This window comes from Chionomys nivalis, chromosome 21, assembly GCF_950005125.1.
Source record: "Chionomys nivalis chromosome 21, mChiNiv1.1, whole genome shotgun sequence".
Lineage (NCBI taxonomy): Eukaryota > Metazoa > Chordata > Mammalia > Rodentia > Cricetidae > Chionomys > Chionomys nivalis.
The window spans coordinates 6547645-6567819 of NC_080106.1; the positions used below are offsets into that span (position 1 = coordinate 6547645).

General features: G+C 47.9%; 2 protein-coding genes across 3 annotated transcripts; one reads left to right on the plus strand and one right to left on the minus strand.

Annotated features, from left to right (window-relative positions):
• Positions 1–2136: 2136 nt before the first annotated feature.
• Positions 2137–10680, minus strand: Spata33 (spermatogenesis associated 33). 2 transcript variants are annotated; one of them, XM_057753561.1, is made up of 3 exons: positions 10629–10680; positions 10249–10416; positions 2137–2356 (listed from the first exon to the last, which is right to left on the minus strand). In XM_057753561.1, exons 2-3 carry the CDS (start codon positions 10358–10360, stop codon positions 2145–2147), a joined length of 324 nt encoding a protein of 107 aa, XP_057609544.1. In that variant the 5' UTR covers positions 10361–10416; positions 10629–10680; the 3' UTR covers positions 2137–2144. The 2 variants fall into 2 exon arrangements, with proteins under 2 accessions (XP_057609544.1, XP_057609543.1); XM_057753560.1 differs by lacking the exon at positions 10629–10680 and adding an exon at positions 10503–10618.
• Positions 10681–10726: 46 nt separating this feature from the next.
• Chmp1a (charged multivesicular body protein 1A) lies at positions 10727–18683 on the plus strand. Its single transcript, XM_057754335.1, has 7 exons — positions 10727–10816; positions 13155–13567; positions 14204–14281; positions 15107–15253; positions 15588–15716; positions 16362–16549; positions 17177–18683. The coding sequence occupies exons 2-7, from the start codon at positions 13532–13534 to the stop codon at positions 17196–17198; spliced, it is 600 nt and encodes a 199-aa protein (XP_057610318.1). The 5' UTR covers positions 10727–10816; positions 13155–13531; the 3' UTR covers positions 17199–18683.
• The last annotated feature ends 1492 nt before the right edge of the window (positions 18684–20175 follow it).

Here is a 20175-nt window from a genome sequence, read left to right on the forward strand (position 1 = left end):
CGCAGGCGTAAACCGCCCATCGGGCAGGCGCATAACGTACTTCCGGTTTGTTCTGGGCCCATCACCTAAGCATTCCCTAGAGGACATCCAGTCTGGATCTGCTCATGGCAGAGGTTCCGCCCCCTTTGCAGCGTTAGGTGCAGACACGACCCCGCAAAGTTGCTCAAAGTACATCCCTAGCCAAGCTTGCAGAAGACTGGTTCTGATCAGCCGAAGAAAACGCTTTCCTTTCCTATTTCCCACTTAAGTGAGACCAGTTCCAGCAGATCAGCTATACTTTCTACTCTTCAAGGAGACCACTGCAAAAGAACTATGCTTTTTCACAGGGGTTAGGTACATTCCCCGAAAACTGGCCCTGTGGGAACCCATCTCTTCTTGAGATTAACCTTGTCCCATCACTAGCCAAGGACAAGACAGATGAAGTCTTGCGCAGGAAGAGGCATATCATCCACAACGAAATAAAGGGCTGCTTTCTTGTTCTTTCTACTCCACATTTGCCTTCCTGGTTGAGGAAGAGTTGGGTGGTTTGGGAGACAGCTGGGAAGGAATAGCCGTACTGGCCACTGGAGAGCAATGTCAGCCCAAGAGGTTCCGTGAGGCTGCTCAGCTCTGAACACCATTGTCTCTAACCCCTAATCTATCTTTGTATAGATTAGGAAAGCGAATGTTCCTGCTTCTCAGTACCCAGAGCCCAGGCCCATGTGGGCACATTACTTAGGTCAATGCTGTAGTGTGTGTTTGGACGCGGAGCATATGCCTGTAATTCCTGTAATAGGAACACTCTGGAGGCTGAGGCCAGAAGATTCTGAGTTCCAAACTAGAACAGGTTACATAGTCTGGTTATCTCAAGACAAAAGAAGACTTTCTTCAGTAGCCAGTATCTAACGTATTTTTTTTAAAGTGAGATCTCTGCCACATTGTTTGCCCTTTTACATTTTTCTAAAACTTTTTTTTAAAAATATTTATTTATTATGTATACAACATTCTGCCTCCATGTATGCTGACACACCAGAAGAGGGCACCAGATCTCATTACAGATGGTTGTGAGCCACCATGTGGTTGCTGGGAATTGAACTCACGACCTGTGGAAGAACAGCCAGTCCTCTTAACCACTGAGCCATCTCTCCAGCCCTTTTTTCTAAAACTTTGAAAATTGTTTTTCTCTGGGAATGTTGTCACAAACCTGAAATCCCAGCAGTTGAGAGACTGAGACAGGAGGATTGCTGTCTCAAGACTGACCAGGACTACATAGTGAGTTCCAGTCCAGACTGGATTGGATGTGAGACCCTAACCCTGTTTCAGAAAACAACCACGCTGGGACTTCAGCTCAATAGGAGAGCATCTGCCCAGCACCGTGTGAGGTCCTAGGCTCACTCCTCAGCACCACACACAGAAATCATTTTTCAAAGTCACTTAGGTTATGTATATGAAGATATATATTGTCAGGCCTGCAAATATGTACTAGCTAGTATAGTCTACATATTTTATACACTAACTGGTCTCATGTATATATTAGAAACTGTTGGCGTGTGTAATAGGCGACAGATCCCCTCGCCCTAGTACAGGAGAAGGTTGTGTTTGTGATCCTGGTAGGCATATCACTGTCTCTGCTTTTCTTAGCCTACAGAGCCCAAACAATATGGCAATTAATGAAGATAACACACTTTTACTAGACCACATATAAGAAAGGAGGCTGGTAGGGGCATTCTCTCAAGACACAGCCTAGTTTGCTAGGGTGGAGTCGGCTGAAAAAATGGCACATGTTTGGATTCCTAATGGCCCTTCTCTATAAAGTCCCTTCATCCATGGGCCAGAAAAACAAGATAGCATTCACAGGTTATTGCCTAAGTGCCCTGCTGCCTCCTCAGTTCAAGGACACACTACATTTTTTTTTTTTGAGTCTTTAGTACAGACAGCCAAGCTAGTGTCCCAGACTGACCTTTGCTGCAGACTTGGGGGGCATGTCATTTACTCTCTGAGCCAGCCACTCTCTCCCCATCAAGCTGCTGAGGACTCTGGGAAAACTCAACTAGGCGCTGAGACAGAACCTCAAGGACTGGAGAAGGGCACCCAGTGCCAGCACAGGGAAGGGTGGCCCTTCCATCAGATCACAGGAAACAATCACAGCTCCCGGGAGCTCTCATTTATTCTGGCTTGTGTCCCTCATAGGCTGCTATTGTGCTGGGGCTCCTGTGTCGGTAGTAAGGGCCCCAGTCAGCCTGTTCATGAATGGTTCTCTGTTCTTCATTTTCGGGGAGGCCATAGCTGATTAGCGTCTCATTTGAGGCTTGGGTGATGATGATCTGCGGAATGACATTTCTCTTCTTGCTCGACTTTTGTTTTGTATCAGGTTTGTCTAGAGGGAAGAAAACATCCATCCATTTAGTGGGTGTGTGGAAACTTCTTCCACAATGAAGAAAAGGCCTGTTTTAGCTCCCAGTAACGGAAACAGATTCATGGCCAGTGGAAAAAACAGAACCAACTGCCTGATGGTTCGATTCCACCACTCAGACAGATTGGCAGCTCGGAGGGGCAGCTGTGAGCACTGGGCAGACTCATGCAGGAAGAAACGGAGGAGACTGCATTTCACAAGCTGCAGGTACCTCCGGGGTGATGAGTACAGGCCACGACATTCTTTTGAGTCTTTAATACAGACAAGCTAGGATCCCACCAACCCCAAGGCCTCTCTATTCTTGAAATTAACAGTCATTTTTTTTCTAGACAGGGTTTCTCTGTCCCAAAACTTGATCTGTAGACCAGATTGTCCTCGAACTCACAGAGTTCTGCCTGTGTCTGCCTCCCGAGTACTGGGACTAAAGGTGTGTGCCACCACCACCTAGCAACAGATACTTCTAAGACTGGCATTGTCCCCAGACTTGGGGACATGTCATTTACTAACTTCCAAGTGCTTCCACCACACACCTTCATGAGCAAATGAACAGAGAGGACTTTAAATGCCCACCTGAGTCACAGTGTGAGCTGCCGCCCAGTGACCTACCACTGCACAGCTGGCTATTCCCAACACACACGCTAGTCAGACCTTCAGGATCTCCAGATTTACTGTCTGAACCAGCCACCCTAACCCCATTGAGCTGCCTGGTCAGAAATGTTAGAGGGCTCAGGTGCCTAGTCTCCAAAGAATTCCAATTTGGAAAACCTTTCTGTTCAGAACTTTATGAATCAATATGTTCTAGAAATAGGCATTCCTGGAGGTTCGTCGTCTCATAATGCTTTGTCTGGGTAATTTCTATTTTTCATTTATTTATTTATTTATTTATTTATTTATTTATTTATTTATTATGTATACAATATTCTGTGTGCGTGTATGCGTCCAGGCTGGAAGAGGGCACTAGACCTCATTACAGATGGTTGTGAACCACCATGAGGTGGCTGGGAATTGAACTCAGGACCTTGGGAAGAGCAGGTTGAGCCATCTCTCCAGTCCTCAAGGTAGTTTTTAAACAGACAACAACAACAACAACAAACCAGTAACAGCAACAACAAAAGCCTACAATCCGACAATTCCTTTGTGTGTATACTATGGTTTCCAGTTTGGTGTTTTTATGAGATTTCTGTGTGTAAATGTATGTGTGTGTGTGTTTATTTGTTTCTTTTCTTTCTTCTTCTTCTTTTTATTTATTTCTTTATTTGGTTTTTTTGAAACAGGGTTTCTCTGTGTAGCCCTAGCTGTCCTGGAACTAGCTCTTGTAGACCAAGCTGGTCTCAAACTCACAGAGATCCGCCTGCCTCTGGCTCCTGAGTACTGGGATTAAAGGCGTGCGCCACCACAGCCCAGCTTATTTGTTTCTTGAACTTTTTCTTTGGCTCTTTTTCTTCTGTTTGTTTTGTGCGATTATGGTTTGCTTGTATTTATCTTACCTATTTTATTATTGTCTAGATGCATGTTTGTATCCTAATGAGAAGAGAAAGAAAAGATGTGGATTTGGGTGAGTGGGAAAGTGAGGAGGACCTGGGAGGAGTTAGGGGAGGGGAAACCATAATCAGAAGATATTGTAGTAGAAAAATATTTCGATAAAAATTAATTCAGGAAATAAATAAATTAAACAAAACCAATATATGTAGGTCTAAATATTGCACATGCTTGCTTCTTGTGCTTCCAGAGAGTTCACGTTCCTGCACCATCCGTGGAGCAGAGGCTGCTCTTTCAGCTCCTTCTGCGCTGTACACACAGCCCTGGGCCCCACGCCTATCTGGGCTTCCCATCTTTTGTGTGACTAACTCCACTGGTTCACAGAGTTTATGACCAATGCCTGACAACAGCTTAAGGGAGTGGCGTATTTTGTCTCCTAGTTTAAGAAGGGATACAGCCCATCACGTCTGCAGATATGGCTACCGGAAGAAGAGACAGTCATGCACTCAGTGCAGCCAATCGCATGGATACTGAGTCTTATTTAGTTAACCTTATCTAGAAACCTTCTCACATACATGCCCAGAGTGTGTCTCCTAGGGTTATCTATTCTACCTGGTTTTGGAGACAAGGCCTTAACCATGTCGGCCGGGCTGTCTAGAACTCAAGCTTCTCTTGCCTCCACCTCCTGAAAGCCGGGAATATAGACAAAACACTTGATTTAAGGTTCTTGCTATATGGTACTTGCACTGTTTAACTTTTTGAGACAGTCTTACTATGGAGCATTAACTTGCCTAGAACTTGCTTGGCCTTGAACAATCTTCCTGCCTTTGTTATTGGGATTACAGGCGTGCACCACCATGCCTGGAAGTCCTCAGTGTGTCTCTCTGGTGCTGGTCATACCACAGTGCCATCCTGAGCTACTTTATTACTGCATAAAAATTACTTCAAAGTTGATGGTTTTTATTAGTGCCCATTCCTACAGTCCTTCAGTCTTGGTGGCCCAGAAGTCAGGCAGGCACAGCATGGCTAGGATTCTGCTCAGAGCCTGAGTCTACATTCCATGGACGGATTTGATTAGGGTCAGGGTTATTTGTGGTTCCAATATTGAAGCCCCATTTCCCTTGATAGTATGGTCAGTGCTGGGCTTCCAGAGGCCCACAAGGGGCGGTATGAAATAGGTTCTGCTATATATCTTTATCTGGCTTCAAACTCATGGGGATCTTCCTGCTTTAGCATCTAGAATGCTGGAATCACAGGTGTGCGTTATCACATTTTAGACTTTTTTTTTGGAGGGGTGGTTTCGAGACAGGGTTTCTCTGTAGCTTTGGAGCCTGTCCTGGAACTAGCTCTTGTAGACCAGGCTGGCCTCTAACTCAAAGATCTGCCTGCCTCTGCCTCCCCAGGGCTGTGATTAAAGGTGTGTACCATCACTGCCTGGTGCTATTAACTTTTTTTGACACACAGTCTCATTATGTGGCCTGAGTTGATGGCAAGCTTGATATCTGTCTGTGTCAGCCTCTTGACTGTTGGGATTACAGGCGAGAGCCACTAAACCTGGCTGCAAATGATTTTTCACTGTTTGGTTTGAGTTTTATAGTGTTTATAATGTTTATAGTGTTTGGAGAGATTTTTTTAATGGTATGTGTGTGTTTTCATGTGTGCATTTTGTTTTATTTGAGACAGGGTCTCTTTAGTCACAGCTGGCCTGGAACTCGAAGAGATTTCTCCTGCCTCAGCCTCCTACTTGCTGAGATGACAGATGTTGTACCACCATGCCTATCTTGAGTAGATGTTGTTAAAGTGTAGACATATTCTCCAATATCATTTAGTGATGCCTTTCTTTCTTTCAAGGCTTAGAATGATGCTCCTCATGGAGAAATAAAATTCAATTCGTTGAACTTATGATCCTCATATTTCTACTGCCCAAGTGGTGGGATTACAAGCACGCAGCACCAGGTAAGATCTGTACTGTACTGGTGATGAATCCCAGGGCAAGCAACCCATTAATTGATTTACATACCAGTGTCCACTTTTTTTTTTTTTTTTTTTTTTTTTGGTTTTCCAATACAAGTCCTCACTCTGTAGCTGGCCTGGAACTCACTATTTACACCAACCAGCCTGGCCAAAACTTACAATGATCTACCTACCTCTGCCTCTTGAGTGTCAAGATTAAAAGTGCACTACCAAGTTTCACCCCACCCTCACTTAAAAATTTTAAACATTTTATGTATATAGTTATGTTGCCAGTGCAGTGTCTGCAGAAGCCAGAAAAGATCCAGAGATCCCCCTGAACTGGAGTTAGAGACAGCTGTGAGCTGTCATACAGATGCTGGAATTCTCTGGAAGAGTAGCCAGTGCTCTTAACTGCTGAGCCATATCTCAGCTTCTCTCAAGCCCCACGTTTTATATTCCCGCTTCCTCATGTGGAAATAACCTTTCTACAGCAGGAGGTTACACTCACATCTCCTAGTGTGACTTGTATAACCCTGCCCTTTTCTGCTGGTGTTCAGCGTCAGTGTTATTGTGCGCTCACCCACTCCTACTCCATGTATTCTCCCTATTTTCTATAATCCGTATGCATTTCTTATACTGGACTATAATAATTAGAATTATAACTTTTTTATTCTTTTATTTTTTAAAATATTCATATATTCAGATTGTTGCAGAAGCAGCAAGAACTGGTCCCATGCTCCCTTTGCCCAGTTTCTCCTGTGGCAGCATCTCACGTTATTACAGTTCAACACCAGAACTGAGCTTGATTCAGCGAGTATACAGGCATATGCTCATCCATGCACATGTAAAGCTCCATCTGATAGGACATAGGATTCTTCCACCACAGAGACTCCCTCCTGATGTCCTTTGGGTCACACCTTGTTCTTTTACCCCAACTCTGGCAACCAAGTCAGTTCTCCATCTTTATAACTTTGTCATCTAGACAGCATTCCGAAGAGAGTAGTTGTCATGTTACAGAAGGTCAAACTTCTGGGGTTGCCACTTTCTCCTCACCATATTTCGGTTTTGTTTTCAGTGGTGCTGGAGATGGAACCCAGGGCCTCCAGCACGCTAGGCAACTGCTCTGCCACTGAGCAATACTCGAGCCCAGAATCAATTCTTTTTTTTCCAGAATCAATTCTTTATTATTATTATCATCTGATATCCAAAGGGACTCTTAGGATGACCTAGCTCAGATCTACAGATTGCCTTTGGTTCATGACAATCCCCTCCTTTTCTTTTTAAATTTTGAAGTATATGTGTGTATCAGATTATGGATTTGTGCATGAATGCAGTGCTCACGTGGGGAATGCAGTGCCCACATGGGCCAGAAGAGGGCTAGGGTCTCTTAGAACTGAAATTAAAGGCAGCTGTGAGCCACCCACTATGGGTGCTCAGAACTGAACTCAGGTCTTCTGGAATAGCAATACAAAATCTTAACCACTGAGCCGTGTCTTCAACTCCTTTGATGTCTTTGCTTGCTGAAGAAATTGTATCATTTGAGGGCACAGAACTTTCAACATTCTAGAATAGGCGGCTTATAAACTTGTAGTGTGCGAATCTCTTTGTGTAAGGATAACACACATACCCCTACCAGTTGCCACAGGGTCTTAGTGTACCTCAAGCTGCTTGGAATGCATGTCCATCCTGCCTGGGCCTTCTGAGTTCTGGGATTACAGGAGAGCCAAACTTCTTGACTCCATCATGTACCCCTTGGTCTGACTATTACTGCTGTGAAACAACTAACTTCAAACCTCAGCAGCTCACAACAACCACTTTCTCACTGTCGTGGGTCAGGAACTCAGGACAGGCTTGTCTAGCCAGTTCCCACTGTGGCCGCAGGAGTAGGTGCAGTGGTGCTTTCTGGGCTGGGCTCTCTGATAACTTAACTAGGCCAGACCCTAGAATACCTAATGTTCACTCAAAGGTCCAGCCTGGAACTACAAGGGCACAGACACCAGGATGCCTAGCGACGGTTCTTCTCAGAGCCTCAGAGTTGAACAATCGTGTCAGTTTTGCCTGCATGTATGTATGTGTGCCATATGCATGTGCACGCATGTGTGCGTGTGTGTGTACCGTGTACATGTATGTATGTGTGCCATGTACATATATGTATGTGTGCCGTGTGCGTGTATGTGTGTGTACTGTGTACATATCTGGTGCTCACAGAAGTCAGAATAAACCATCAGCTCCCCTCAAATTTGAGTTATAAATGGATGTTGGGAGCTGAACCCAAGTCACCTTGCAAGAGCAGAAGTGTTCTTAACTGCTGAGTCAATGCTCCTGCCCCAGTTTTATTTTGGGACAAAATATCATATAGACCAGGGTGGACTTGAACACTCCATGTTATGACAGATTCCCTTGAACCCAGGCTCCTCCTGCCTCATGTGTTAGATTACATGCATTTGCTACCACACCTGCTTGTCTGTAGTGCCAGGGAAGGAAGCCAGGCCTGTGTGCTTTGGGCATGGTAGACACTCTACCAACTGAGCAATATCCTTAGTCCTCCCCCTTTTTGAAAACAGACTTTCATAATCCTGCCCAGGTCTGGGCTTCCATGATCTTCCTGCCTCGGTCTCCTGAGTAGCTCGCACTACAACCCCATGCCCAACCTGCTGACAGTTTTACAATCATTTCCAAATGAACATGACAGCTCATGCCTGGAACCCCAGGACCTGGGGAGCCAAAGCAAAATGGCCGTGGTGAGTTCAAGGCGTCTCATAGAAAGAAAGTCACAATGTTTATGGACATTTACATCTAACATCATGTTTTGAGGGTCCCTTCAGGGTCGCATGGATGAGGGGCTCGTTCCTTGTGGCTGCTGAGCGTGCTCTGTCATCTTTCCTTCATTGTTCCTTGTGACTGTTGAGCGTGCTCTGTCATCTTTCCTTCATGGCTACCTGCTTTTCCTGCAGAGGTGACGCTGTGTGACAGGTGACACTGGTGGCTTCCTTGTTGGCCAAGCTTGTCTATTCTGATCCCTTAACTCTCTTCCAGCACTTCCAAATTTGCAGAGCTGAACCTGTCTTAGAGAGGCTGGGGAGGTGACGCCTACCTCAGAAAGATTTCCCTGCCAATAGCAAAGCAAGGTCCAAAGTCTCTCTTAAGAGTCGTGTAATCAATCTTGTGTGCCTATGGTACCTGCAGCACTGTGAAGGAAGCCATTCTTGACACCGAAGATGGCACACTGGAACATGAAGGGTCCTTGGCGCCAAAGCCATGCTGATGAGTAAGCACGGTGGATGCCTGGCAGGACATCAAGCCACTCGGTGATAAAATCTTGTTTAGTTGGCTTTTCTGTACTTAGCTAAAAGCACCGTGGGGGGGGGGGTAGGCATCTCTTAAACCTCCATTAGGTGTGCAGCCTTTGCTGTAGCCCTTCTATGAAGGGTTCCTAAGTTTCAAGGCCAGACTTCTTTCAGTCCCAGCACCTGAATTCCAAACTGCCTCCAGCTGGGTAGCATTCAAAGTTCCCGTGGTGCTTCTGTCCGAACCACCAAGCACTGTTCCTGCCCGTGCCAGGCCAGTCCTCTATCACCTGACTCCTGACCCAGCCCATCTTCCCCTGCATCTCATCAGAGCGTAGGTTCTACGCTTTCTACCTCCAATCTTTCTGAATATCTGTGGCCACTGCTTCTTTTCTGGTTCCCAGCAAGGAGCGTGGGGTAGGTCCCCCTAGTGTTCTGTTTTTCATCCTGGCCTTCATTCTGGAAGCAAAAAGACCTTCCCAGAGCATACAGTTCCTAATACCTTCCTTGCCTTAAACACTTGACAGATCTCCCTCCAACAGTCTGGTTTTAGGCTTCGTCCTGCTTTTGTTGTCTCATTACCACCAATTCACATTGTTCAGCTATAAAACGAATAAAAACGCCAAACCGTTTGCTACAAGGTAAAGTGAAATTGACAGCAAACTCACTTTCTGGTATCTGCCAAATGCTATGCTTGGGTCTGTATGAAAAGAAACACTTTTGTCCCAGCCATGATCCCTTTGTCCTCATAAGCCCTCCCACCTTTGTGCCAGGCTGAGGGAGACCAAGCCCTCCTCACAAGTCACACTCCAGCCTGGGCAATTACCCAATGTTCTGCTCCAGTTGTAACATGTTGAAGGGATCACAGTGGAACCAGAGGTCACCCAACCCTCCTGGGGGACATTTATGGATCATTCAAAAAAATTTCTTCTTAAATTTTCTTTTTCCTTCTGAAATGGTCTCTGTATACATTGGATGCCCTTGAAATCCCTGCCCTTGCCTAGAACGGACTCAAGCTAACAAGCTTAGTTGTGCTCTTGTTTACCTGACTGCAACAAGAATCCTGTATCATTAGAGACTTAGAAATGGGCCCCATCCCAGATGCCTTGCCGTGGCAGGTCTCCTCGGGTCTCCTACCTTCAGAGGAAGAGGAAGGCCTTGAGTGCTTGGACGTCCCTGCCGCGAACAGCAGGGTGTCGGCAGGTTGATTCAAGGTTTCCTTGTCAAGCTGCTTGGACTCCTTTTCCATTACTTTCTCCTTAGATTTTGCAACAAAATTGGTAGGGACCGTCTTTTCCTCCTCAACTGAAACACATGGATAACCAGTTAGACCTACAACCCAAGGATGCCTGCTCGGAGGGCGGGCCTGGTCACCAGGCGGCGCCCTTTACCTGTCTTCTCTCTGGGTTTGCTTTTGGACTGGCCCATAGGTGACCCCGCCGCCCCGGCCAGGGGGCCTTGAGGCCCAGTAACCCTAGCGACTCACAAACCAACACGCCCCTTTGGGCGTTCATTACCATGGCAACCGCGTGCCCTGGGAGACGTGCCAAAGCCCCACCCAAGGACTGGCGCCGTCTTCTCGCGAGAGCCGGCCGCGCGACCGGAAACGCAAGCGACCCCGGAAGTCCTCCCGGGCACAGCTGGTCCGTAAGATCTCGTCCCCTTCGCCGCCCAGAGGGCTTCACTACCTGACTGGCCATGGACGGTAAGGGGCCGTCACCTACTTTGGGTTCGGAGCGGGATTCTGCGGACACCCCGGCCTCAGCCCCATAATCCAAGAGGACCTGTCCCCGGCCTCAGCCCCAGACCCCGCCCCCGGGCCTGGGACCCACTTGTCTCGACCCTACATCGCGACCAGGACCCGCCTCTTGCCTTAGGTCCAAACACCGATTAGACCTGAGCCTGACTCCGGCATAGCGACCAGAACCGGTTTCGGTTCCTGAGCCTTTACATCCTAGCTGAAACCCTCTCCTGGGCTTCCATCCCTCAGACCAACGGGAGCTACCTCGGGTTCTTGACACCAGACCCCATCCAGGAACTACCCCTGGATCTCGTTCCTTACCCAGATGTCTCCAGACCTGGACCTCAAACCCAGGACCGAAACCCCGAATTTTATCCAAATGACCTCAGATCCAGGCCCTTCTAGCCGTCCTCCCTGTTTGTTTTGTTTCTGCCTTGGGGACCCTGGAATGTTCAGGGACCAGAAAAGGTGCTGGTTGCATATTTTGACCCCTGAGTAGTACCCAGAGAAATAGGAATAATTCAGATACAAAGGACTTCAAGTACCAAGCGGTAGGATGTGGGTTCCGTCCTGGTAGCTCCATTTTATAGGCGCTGCATGTCCCATTCTCCCGTTACCCTGTAACAGGGTGGGTGGGAGCCACCCCTAGAAGTATGACTCACTCTCATCTGTCAGCGTTCTGACCTCTAGACTTCCGAAGAACTCCTGAGTGGACGTTGCAGGTTTTATGGGCTGGTGTGATAGAGTTTGTGTTTGTATGAGGTGGGCTCTCCCTATGTCGCCCTGGCTGGCCTGCATGTGACTCCAAGTACCATACTGGCCTTGAACTCAGAGATTTGCCTGTCTCTGCCTCCCCAGTGCTGGCAATGAAGTTGTGAACAGCCATAATGAAGTTTTTACAAACTGTTTTCTGAAACGCAGAAAGCTGTGTGATTGTCATGGAGGAAACACATAAGAATTCTTTACCGTGTTCCTTGGACAGAAGACGTAGAGCCCCGATGTCTCAGCAAAAAAGAATTTTTGCGTCACAGTTCACTGTGCTCGGGTGAGGGAACTTTCCTGAAGCTCACATCAGGTTTCTCCAGCCCCACTAGAGTCGAGATGAAGATACAGGTTGAGATGGGAGAGATTTGGCCAGGGTGCTAAAGCTAGTGAGAGAGCCGTGCCACGCCTGGGAGACACTGTCCTCCTGTCACCGTGCCAGGCAACTTTTGTTTCCGAGAGCACCAGTCAGTTGTGGCAGCTCTGGCCGTAGCTGAGTGGTGGTAGGTGGGTAGGTGCACAGTTCACTATGCCCAGGCAGGTCTCTGCTGGGCCTTGTTTTGCATTTACAGACCATCAGTGCCTTATTTTGGACCGGTAGGGTAAGCCGTTTCAGAATCATATACCACAGCATTCTGCAGAGTGGCTCACAACTTAGGCACTGGAGACAGAAGGATCCCCAGCTTTGACTGCCTAGGGAGTTTGAGGTGAAATCCTGTCTCAAAACATCAAAAATAAATAAACAAGAAATTGTGTTTACCTGTCTCAAGTTTGTGAATTAATAGCAGGTTTGGTTAGCAATTAGTTTTTAAAAATACATTTAAATTCCCTCCTTGGCTTACAATGGGTAAAGGGACAATGGGCTGGGCCTGATACTGTGGCTTAGAAATGACATCTGTCATGATGACCTAAGGCTTACCGCCTTACCAGTTTTATCTCCAACTGCTGCAGGCAGGAGAGGTGGTTTGGCCCTAAAAGCACTGGCTGCTCTTGCAGAGGTCCAGAGTTCAATTGCTAGCAACCTATGGTGGCTCACAACCATCTGTAGTGGCATCTGATGCCCTCTTCTGGCAGAAAGTTGTACATGCAGATAGAGCACTCAAAAAAAAAAAAAAAGTAGATACATCTGTTTTAAAAATGCCAATAAAGGCATTAAAAAGAACAGCTGTTAAGTGCTAAAGACTAAGTTTAATAGTAAAGGCAAAGAATCCCGTGTGTCTTTTGTAAAGCTGAAAGAAATGTAAGCCACCACCTCCATTCTGATCATAGCCAAGAGCTGCATATTGAGATAGGCTGGTAACATTCTCGTGTTCCCAAAAACAAGTTTAGTGAGGGTCTTTGTTGGTGGAGCCCCTGTCTAACATGGACCTGCTGTCTGACTCCATTGCTGGGCCTTCCAAATGCCAAGGTAAATCCCATCCGTGTCTGTCTCCTGTGGGCCAGCTCCTAGCATCTGCAAGGATCTCACTGAGTCCGCTTGCTTGATGGATGTGCTACTTGCTACAATTTTTTTAAAATGTTTTTTTTTCTGTCTTTGCAGATACCCTGTTCCAGTTGAAGGTTTGTACAAGACCACCATTCTTCAGTCCTGTCTAGCAAACAAGGAAAGAATTACAGCGTCGCTTGGAACCTAGACACCCAGAGTCATGGGCAGATTATCATGGTTGAATGACTGCCCTACAGGGCTCAGACTGCTGCCCAGAGCCAAGACCATTCTTTGATTTTGGCTAAGTAGAAATAGATCACTTAGACTTGTCCGTGAAGACTGAGTATGTTATCTATAAGAAACACAGCCTTGGTGTTTTACTAAGCTTTTAAAACCACACGCTGAAATTTGAACACACTTGGAAAGTGTTATAGGCAACTGAATGTGCCTCCAACTGGGGAGATACTTGGACTTAATTAATAATCCATGGCATGTTTCTGCCACTTTTAAATGCCTTACAAACGATGGTAAGGGTTAACTTTATCTTGTTTTTTTCTCCCTGGCGCCAAGAGTCTGGGCACGAGTAAGGTTACAGAGTTTGTGTCACTCTGAGGCTGTCGGGTAGTGGTCTGATGCTGTAAAGGGGGTCAGTGTTCGGGCCTCGTTTACTAGTGGCCAGGACCTGGTCTCCAGCCCTTGGAATATGTGGCCAGAGGGGTGGGTATGACATCACTTTCTCTTGTTGGCAAAGAAATGAGGAATCTGTATATGCCGAATTCTCTAAAGATAGCGTTCAAGATTTAGTACTTGGATAGCCTGGAGAAGTTTCCCAGGTGACTTTCTGTGAGTTCAAAGTCTTTCATAAGCAGGGGCAGCATTGGTGAGAGTTTCCTTGCCGGCCTTCCACTCTAGAGGAGAATATGGGTTGGGATTTTCTTAGATGATGGACATTTTAGGATACCTACTGTAGCCGCCTCCTTGCTCACTAGCGGGGGTCTTTCCTGATGTTGTTACAGTCTCCCACAGCCCACAGGAGTTGTCAGGACTCAGGTTTTGATGCTTTGTCCCTGGGTAAAGGATGCACAGAGGCAGGAGGTACAGGGAGCAGGGCCTAGAGGGTGAGCTCCACCTGCGAATCTCAGGATGTCGTTCTTTCCGCTCAGTTCACAGCGAAGCAGCTAGAGAAACTGGCCAAAAAGGCAGAAAAGGACTCCAAGGCTGAGCAGGCCAAGGTGAAGAAGGTGTGTAACCTTTCTGGTTTGGGTTCTTCTTCCCCAATCCCCTTTATTTTATTTTACTTCATTTATGTTATTTTTGAGATTGAGTACTGTGACCCATATTGATCTGGAACTTACTCTGTGTCCCAGTTAAAATCAAACTTGAAATGTTGCTACTTCACCCTTAAGATTGGTAGGATTTCAGGTGGGAACCACCACAGCCAGCTTTGTTTCCCTTTGTGTTGCTGTAATGTCTCCTTTTTGTGCAACACACTGCCTACATTGGGATTTAACCTCACTGATTTCAGAGTGTTGATGCACTGGTTTTCATACCTCAGACAGGTGAGCCTGAGGGAAGGGCAGTAGCCCTCCTCCTCCCCTCCCCACAAACAGTGGTGTCCAGAGCAGAACATCTGTGTGGACTCCACTCTTCCTTCCTCCTCCATTGTGTGGCATTCTAGCTGTCCCTGCTCCAGTGTCATCATTTTCAAATGACTTTCTTTCCTACAGGGCTGCTGCCTGGAGAATCGGGATCTGGGCAGAGGCATTGACACTGGGGGTGGGACTCCAAAGGTTGGGCAGGGAGTAAGTTCACTGGGGTTATTGCAGGAAGGGGCCCTCTGCCTAAAGATAGAACAGAAGGTGAAGTAATGTGACTGTCCTCAGAGCAGACCTTCAGCTGAGTATTGTGTTACTTCAAGGCTATGGCTATTGCTCACACATTTCTGAGGTTTATACCTGGGGAGAATGGAAAGCTGCCTACACTCCCCAGTGGTAAACCTTACCCTGGAGGGATACACAAGCTTACTTACGAATTGTCCTCCATGAACATTTCCCTATGAATCTTAGGCCCTTCAGCAGAAAAACGTGGAGTGTGCCCGCGTGTATGCTGAAAATGCAATCCGCAAGAAGAATGAAGGTGTAAACTGGCTCCGGATGGCGTCCCGTGTGGATGCAGTAGCATCCAAGGTACAGACAGCTGTGACCATGAAGGGGGTAAGTGCTTGACCATGGTGCCATGTGGCCAGCATGTGTTGTAGGGTACAGTGAGCAGAGGGAAGCTGAACCAGCAGTGAGCCTAGGCATCAAGGAGTACTGCACACAGGAAGGCCTCAGGAAAGCCTGGATTCCATAGCATCATCCTACCATAGACTGGAAGTTACATGGGCCGCTTGGTCACAGCAGAGATGCCCTGCAAAGTAGAGAGACTCAGAACTCCACTGTGCCATCAGCTGCATCCAGCATCAGAAAGTCCTGATGACCTGCCCCCAGTTTGCAGCCCTAAACTACCTTTAACTTTGTCCTTGTCCCTAATTCTCTTCTATACCAGGTGACCAAGAATATGGCACAGGTGACCAAAGCTCTGGACAAGGCGCTGAGTGCCATGGATCTTCAAAAGGTGTCTGCAGTGATGGACAGGTTTGAGCAGCAGGTGCAGAACCTGGATGTGCACACGTCGGTAGGTGGCCATTGCAGTATGGCTGGACAGTGGGTCAGGGTGGCTGGACTGTGCTGGACTCAGGAAGGCCTTGGAGGAGGAAGGGGATGGGACACTGTCCTTTCTGGGGAGGCACACATGGTGTAGACAAGCACACAGGAATATGGAAGTGTCACAGAACCAGGTGAACCCAGAGGCGGGACTGCCTGGATATGAGACAGGAAGGTCCAAGGGAGCCAGGAACATCTTCCTAGAGAAAACCCTGTGAGAAGCAAGCAGTGGGTGTGGGTGTGGAGTGGGCAAGAACCACAGTGGAGGTTAGGGAGATGGCCCAGCAGGTGAAGTGCCACTTGTGTAAGCCTGAGGCCTAAGTTTGTGCTCTTGGCAACCCCATGAAAGCTGGGTGTGTAGGGGTCTTAGTGCTGGGGCCAAATACAGATGAATTCCTCGGCTTTTCCACCCAACCAATATGGCTGAAACAGTGAACACTAGGTTCCTTGAGACACCTTGTAGGACACAGTATCGAGAAGACAGTTGATGTTAGCCTCTGGCCTTCACATGAGCACATACATGCATGCATGTGTACACCACACATTTCCACAACAAAGCAATGCAGTGTGCATTGTGGTGCTGTGGCCATACTGCCCAAAACGAACCTCTCCACAGGTAATGGAGGATTCTATGAGCTCTGCCACCACGCTGACCACACCTCAGGAGCAGGTCGACAGCCTCATTGTGCAGATTGCTGAGGAAAATGGCCTAGAGGTCTTAGACCAGCTCAGCCAGCTTCCAGAGGGTGCCTCTGCTGTGGGTGAGAGCTCAGTGCGCAGCCAGGAGGATCAGCTGTCTCGAAGGTAGGACCTGCCTCGGTGAATGTCATAATACTTGCTCTGGTGTCCTGTCTTGGGGCCATGTTGGGGACCCCAAGGACTTTGGGCTGGAACCCATCATGCAAAGACCCATCACATTTGATTGGAATGTTGGGAAGGCGGAGGGAAGACCCCTGTCTCAGCTTGGACAATTCCCCCTTGCATCAGAATGCTGCAGTCAGTCCCCTGTAGCCAGCAGTTAGTACCAGATGTGTGATTACAGATGTATCTCCACACAGCTCCCTGTAGAAGGGAGTTGTGTGCCCTTCCTGAGATTGTCACAGTGTGTAGCTGTCTCAGCATCTTTCCACACGTTATCCCAGGACAACTTTGAAAACCTCAATTCTGGGTTCATGTCTAGTGCTTCTACACAGTATTTCAATTTCAAGTTTTCAAGTACCTCTGCCCTTTGCTGCCCCCCGCCCCTTTTATTAGACAGGGTTTCTCTGTGTAGCTCTGTCTGTCCTGAAACTCTGTGGACCAGGTTGGTCTTGAAACTCACAGAGATCCACCTGCATCTGCCTTCCCCAAATGCTGGGGTTAAAGGTGTGCGCAATCACTGCCTGCCATGTCTTTGCCTTTCTTACCAGAATCCTTTTTGTTGTTTTCCAGGTTGGCTGCCCTGAGGAATTAGCATGCCCTCGGCAGGTGTTGCCTCCCTTCTCCTATGATGCACTGGAGGCTTCTGCCCTCGACGTTCTCCAACCCTTCATCGCTGCCTTGGCTCTTTTTCCAACCTGCCAGGCTGGGCGCCTTAGAACTGAGCCTTAGGTTGGGCAATGGGCCTCAGTCCTGATACTGAATTTGCACAAGTGTGTGGGTGACTCATGGTGACTTTGTGGGCCACATCTGGAAGATGGCAAGTTCTGTGTTGTCCTCTGCCTATGGGGAGTTGACAGGGTTTGACCAGCAGATGTGTGCACTTCAGCCCAGTGCTTCAGGGCCTTCAGTTTCCAGTGAACAGAAACCTGCTGCTTGCTGTGGCCAGTGAAGATCAGAGCCAGTCCTTTGCCAGGTAGTTCCTGGGAGCCTCTCCCTGACCTCTGCAGACAGGAAATCCTGTTGAATGACAGCCCCGAGTAGGTTCCTGTGGACTTTTGTGTACCAGAGATGTCCATTGCCACCAACACTGTCTGGGGCCTTACAGGTGGTTCCTCTCCTCCATGTTCCCAGGGCTGAGTTTGTTCCTTGGCTGCCACTGCCAGCCGGCTGAGTCGGCCAGGGCTTTCTGTCCCTCAGCTCCCTTCCCAGCCCACAGAACTGTCATCCAATCTCAAGTCCAGGTGTTTCCTCCTGAGAGATGCTTACCCTTCCTCAGCAGCTGCCTCTGGAAGGGTTTGGGGCCACTTGGGCTGCACGGTCTGTGTGATGGCTCCAGGCCTCCAAATTACAGCCTTTCAGGCCTTTTAAAGCTTCTCACTCTTGAATGTGAGGTCCTCGACTCTTCTGTTCTTTTACATACAGGCTGCCGCCCTTCTGCCTTCTCCAGGGGAAAGTCACGGTGTCTACCAAGGGAAACCGGGATAGTAACCTCTGGCTGCGGTCAGCTCTTCTACACCCTTTTGCAGTGGGAAGCTGGCAGGGAGAGGGCAGTGAGAATGCCTGGGACGGCCCTAGGCTGCGTGCACAGCCGCTGCTGTATTTTCTCTCTTCTGAAGTTTACTCCTGTTCTTAAACCTCCTGGTGATTTTGTTCCTTTGCCAAAGTGGAAGGCACACAGCAGATGGGGTGTGTTTGTCCAGCCCTCGTCACAGGCTGAGCAGGGCAGTACTGCCTGCAGGGTTATACTCAAGCTTGGATACCTCGCCTAGACTTGCTGTGTTTGTTTCTTTCTGTTCTGCATTTCGGAGTCCTCAGTGTTCCACATTACAAAGCTTGTGTTGGGGGCGGGGACCAAGGTACAGTCTAACCACGGACCCCTCAGGCTTCCTGAAATCAACCTGCATGACAGGTGTTGAGAGTAACTGCATTCTCTCGGAACAACTTGTGAGGTCCCTGAGTCCTGGAGGTGGCAGGATTTTTGGAACACTAGTAGATTTCAAGATGCTGGGCTGGGTTCATCCAAATGGGTGTATCTGCCTTTAAAATGCTGTTGTAAATAAATAAATTGATTGTTGGAGAATTTCTCAAGCTTTGCTGTGATGTCTTGGATGGGGCTGATGAACTGTGGGTTCGACCCTATGTGGATTATCCAGTGCCTCAGGATGAATTCAGAAATGGGGAGGGGGATGGTGTCCCTGGAGGCCTGGTTCCAGAGGGAGAGGGGAGGCATGGGTGGATGAAGATTCTCAGGCCACACGTAGGAGTGGAATAGTGGAATCAGAATCAAGTTTAAGATTTTAAAGTATTGGTAGAAAGGTTATTGTTTGAGAGGCTTCCTTTTGGCTTCTGAGCCCCTTGAACCTGCTGTCTTGGGTCTCAGCACATCCTGCTTCCCAGCTTCCCCATCCCTGCAGGGTCCACAGGCTCCTTTTGGCTTCTCTGTCTTGACATCCAGTCACCCCCGATTCATTTTAGAGAGGAACCGTGCTTAGGAACTGACTGGGGGCCTGGAGGATGACCCCAGAGTGCATGCTGTACAAACATGAACAAACGAGTTTGTATTCCCAGAAGTCAGGCTTGAGCTGGGCCATGGCAGGGCAAGCCTTTGATCCCACTCGGCAGGCAGAGGAAGGTCAATCTCTGAGTTAGAGGCCACCCTGATCCATAGAGTGAGTTCCAGGACAGTCAGGGCTACACAGAGAAACCCTGCCTTAAAACCTCAAAAGTATGTATGTAAAAAGCCAGGCAAAGAGTATTCCTGGTATGAGGTATATAGGTAGATCCCTGGAGCACACATGCCAGTGGGCTAGTTAGTTGAATCCTGAATCGGTGAGTCCAGATTCTGTTGAGACTATGGCTCAAAAGGTATAGTGGCGGCTCAGACTGGCTACTTTTCCAAAGGTCTTGAGCTCAATTCCCAGAGCCCACGTGGTGGCTCCCAATCATCTATAACTGTAGCTCATGGGATCTGATGCCTTCTCCTGATACACATGCAAGGAAAACACCTATACATAAAATGCATAAATAAAAATGGAAAGTTGGAGTGTGATCGAGGAAGGCAACTGATCACAACACAAAGTTAACCTCTGAACTCATGCACACAGCAAACAAACTGATGCAGGTCACACCTAAACTTCAAGGAGCCTGCGTGGCTGACAAAATGCATGACCGTGACCCTCTGACAACATCAGGACTGTCTATTATTAACACTGTAAGAGCCAGCCTAGCTTTCGTCCTTGTACGTTTCTTCAAATGTTTTTCTTTGACACGGGGTATCAGTATGTAGCTCTCGCGCTCTCGAAACTCACCAGGGAGATCATGATGGCCTTGAACTCAGAAGATGTGACTCCTTGGTGTCCAGGACTCAGGGAGCTCACAAGTTGTTCCTGAGAGAATTCAGCTACTCTCAACACCTGTCACGCAAGTTGATTTCAAGAAGCCTGGAGCCCCATGGTTAGAATGTGCCTTGGTCCTTGCCCCATCAACTTTGTAACGTGGAACATCAAGTGACCCTGAAGTGCATTTTGTTTTGTTTGAGACAGGGTCTCTCTAGTCACAGCTGGCCTGGA

Excerpts from the sequence above, each read along its gene's own strand:
- Chmp1a (XM_057754335.1), top strand. The coding sequence starts at position 13,532 with ATGTTTCTGCCACTTTTAAATGCCTTACAAACGATG. Across the intron at positions 14,282-15,106 it reads AGCAGGCCAAGGTGAAGAAG|GCCCTTCAGCAGAAAAACGT; the intron begins GTGTGTAACCTT and ends TATGAATCTTAG. Across the intron at positions 16,550-17,176 it reads GAGGATCAGCTGTCTCGAAG|GTTGGCTGCCCTGAGGAATT; the intron begins GTAGGACCTGCC and ends GTTGTTTTCCAG.
- Spata33 (XM_057753560.1), bottom strand. The coding sequence starts at position 10,539 with ATGGGCCAGTCCAAAAGCAAACCCAGAGAGAAGACAG. Across the intron at positions 10,417-10,502 it reads CAAACCCAGAGAGAAGACAG|TTGAGGAGGAAAAGACGGTC; the intron begins GTAAAGGGCGCC and ends CATGTGTTTCAG. Across the intron at positions 2,357-10,248 it reads GCCTTCCTCTTCCTCTGAAG|ACAAACCTGATACAAAACAA; the intron begins GTAGGAGACCCG and ends TCTTCCCTCTAG.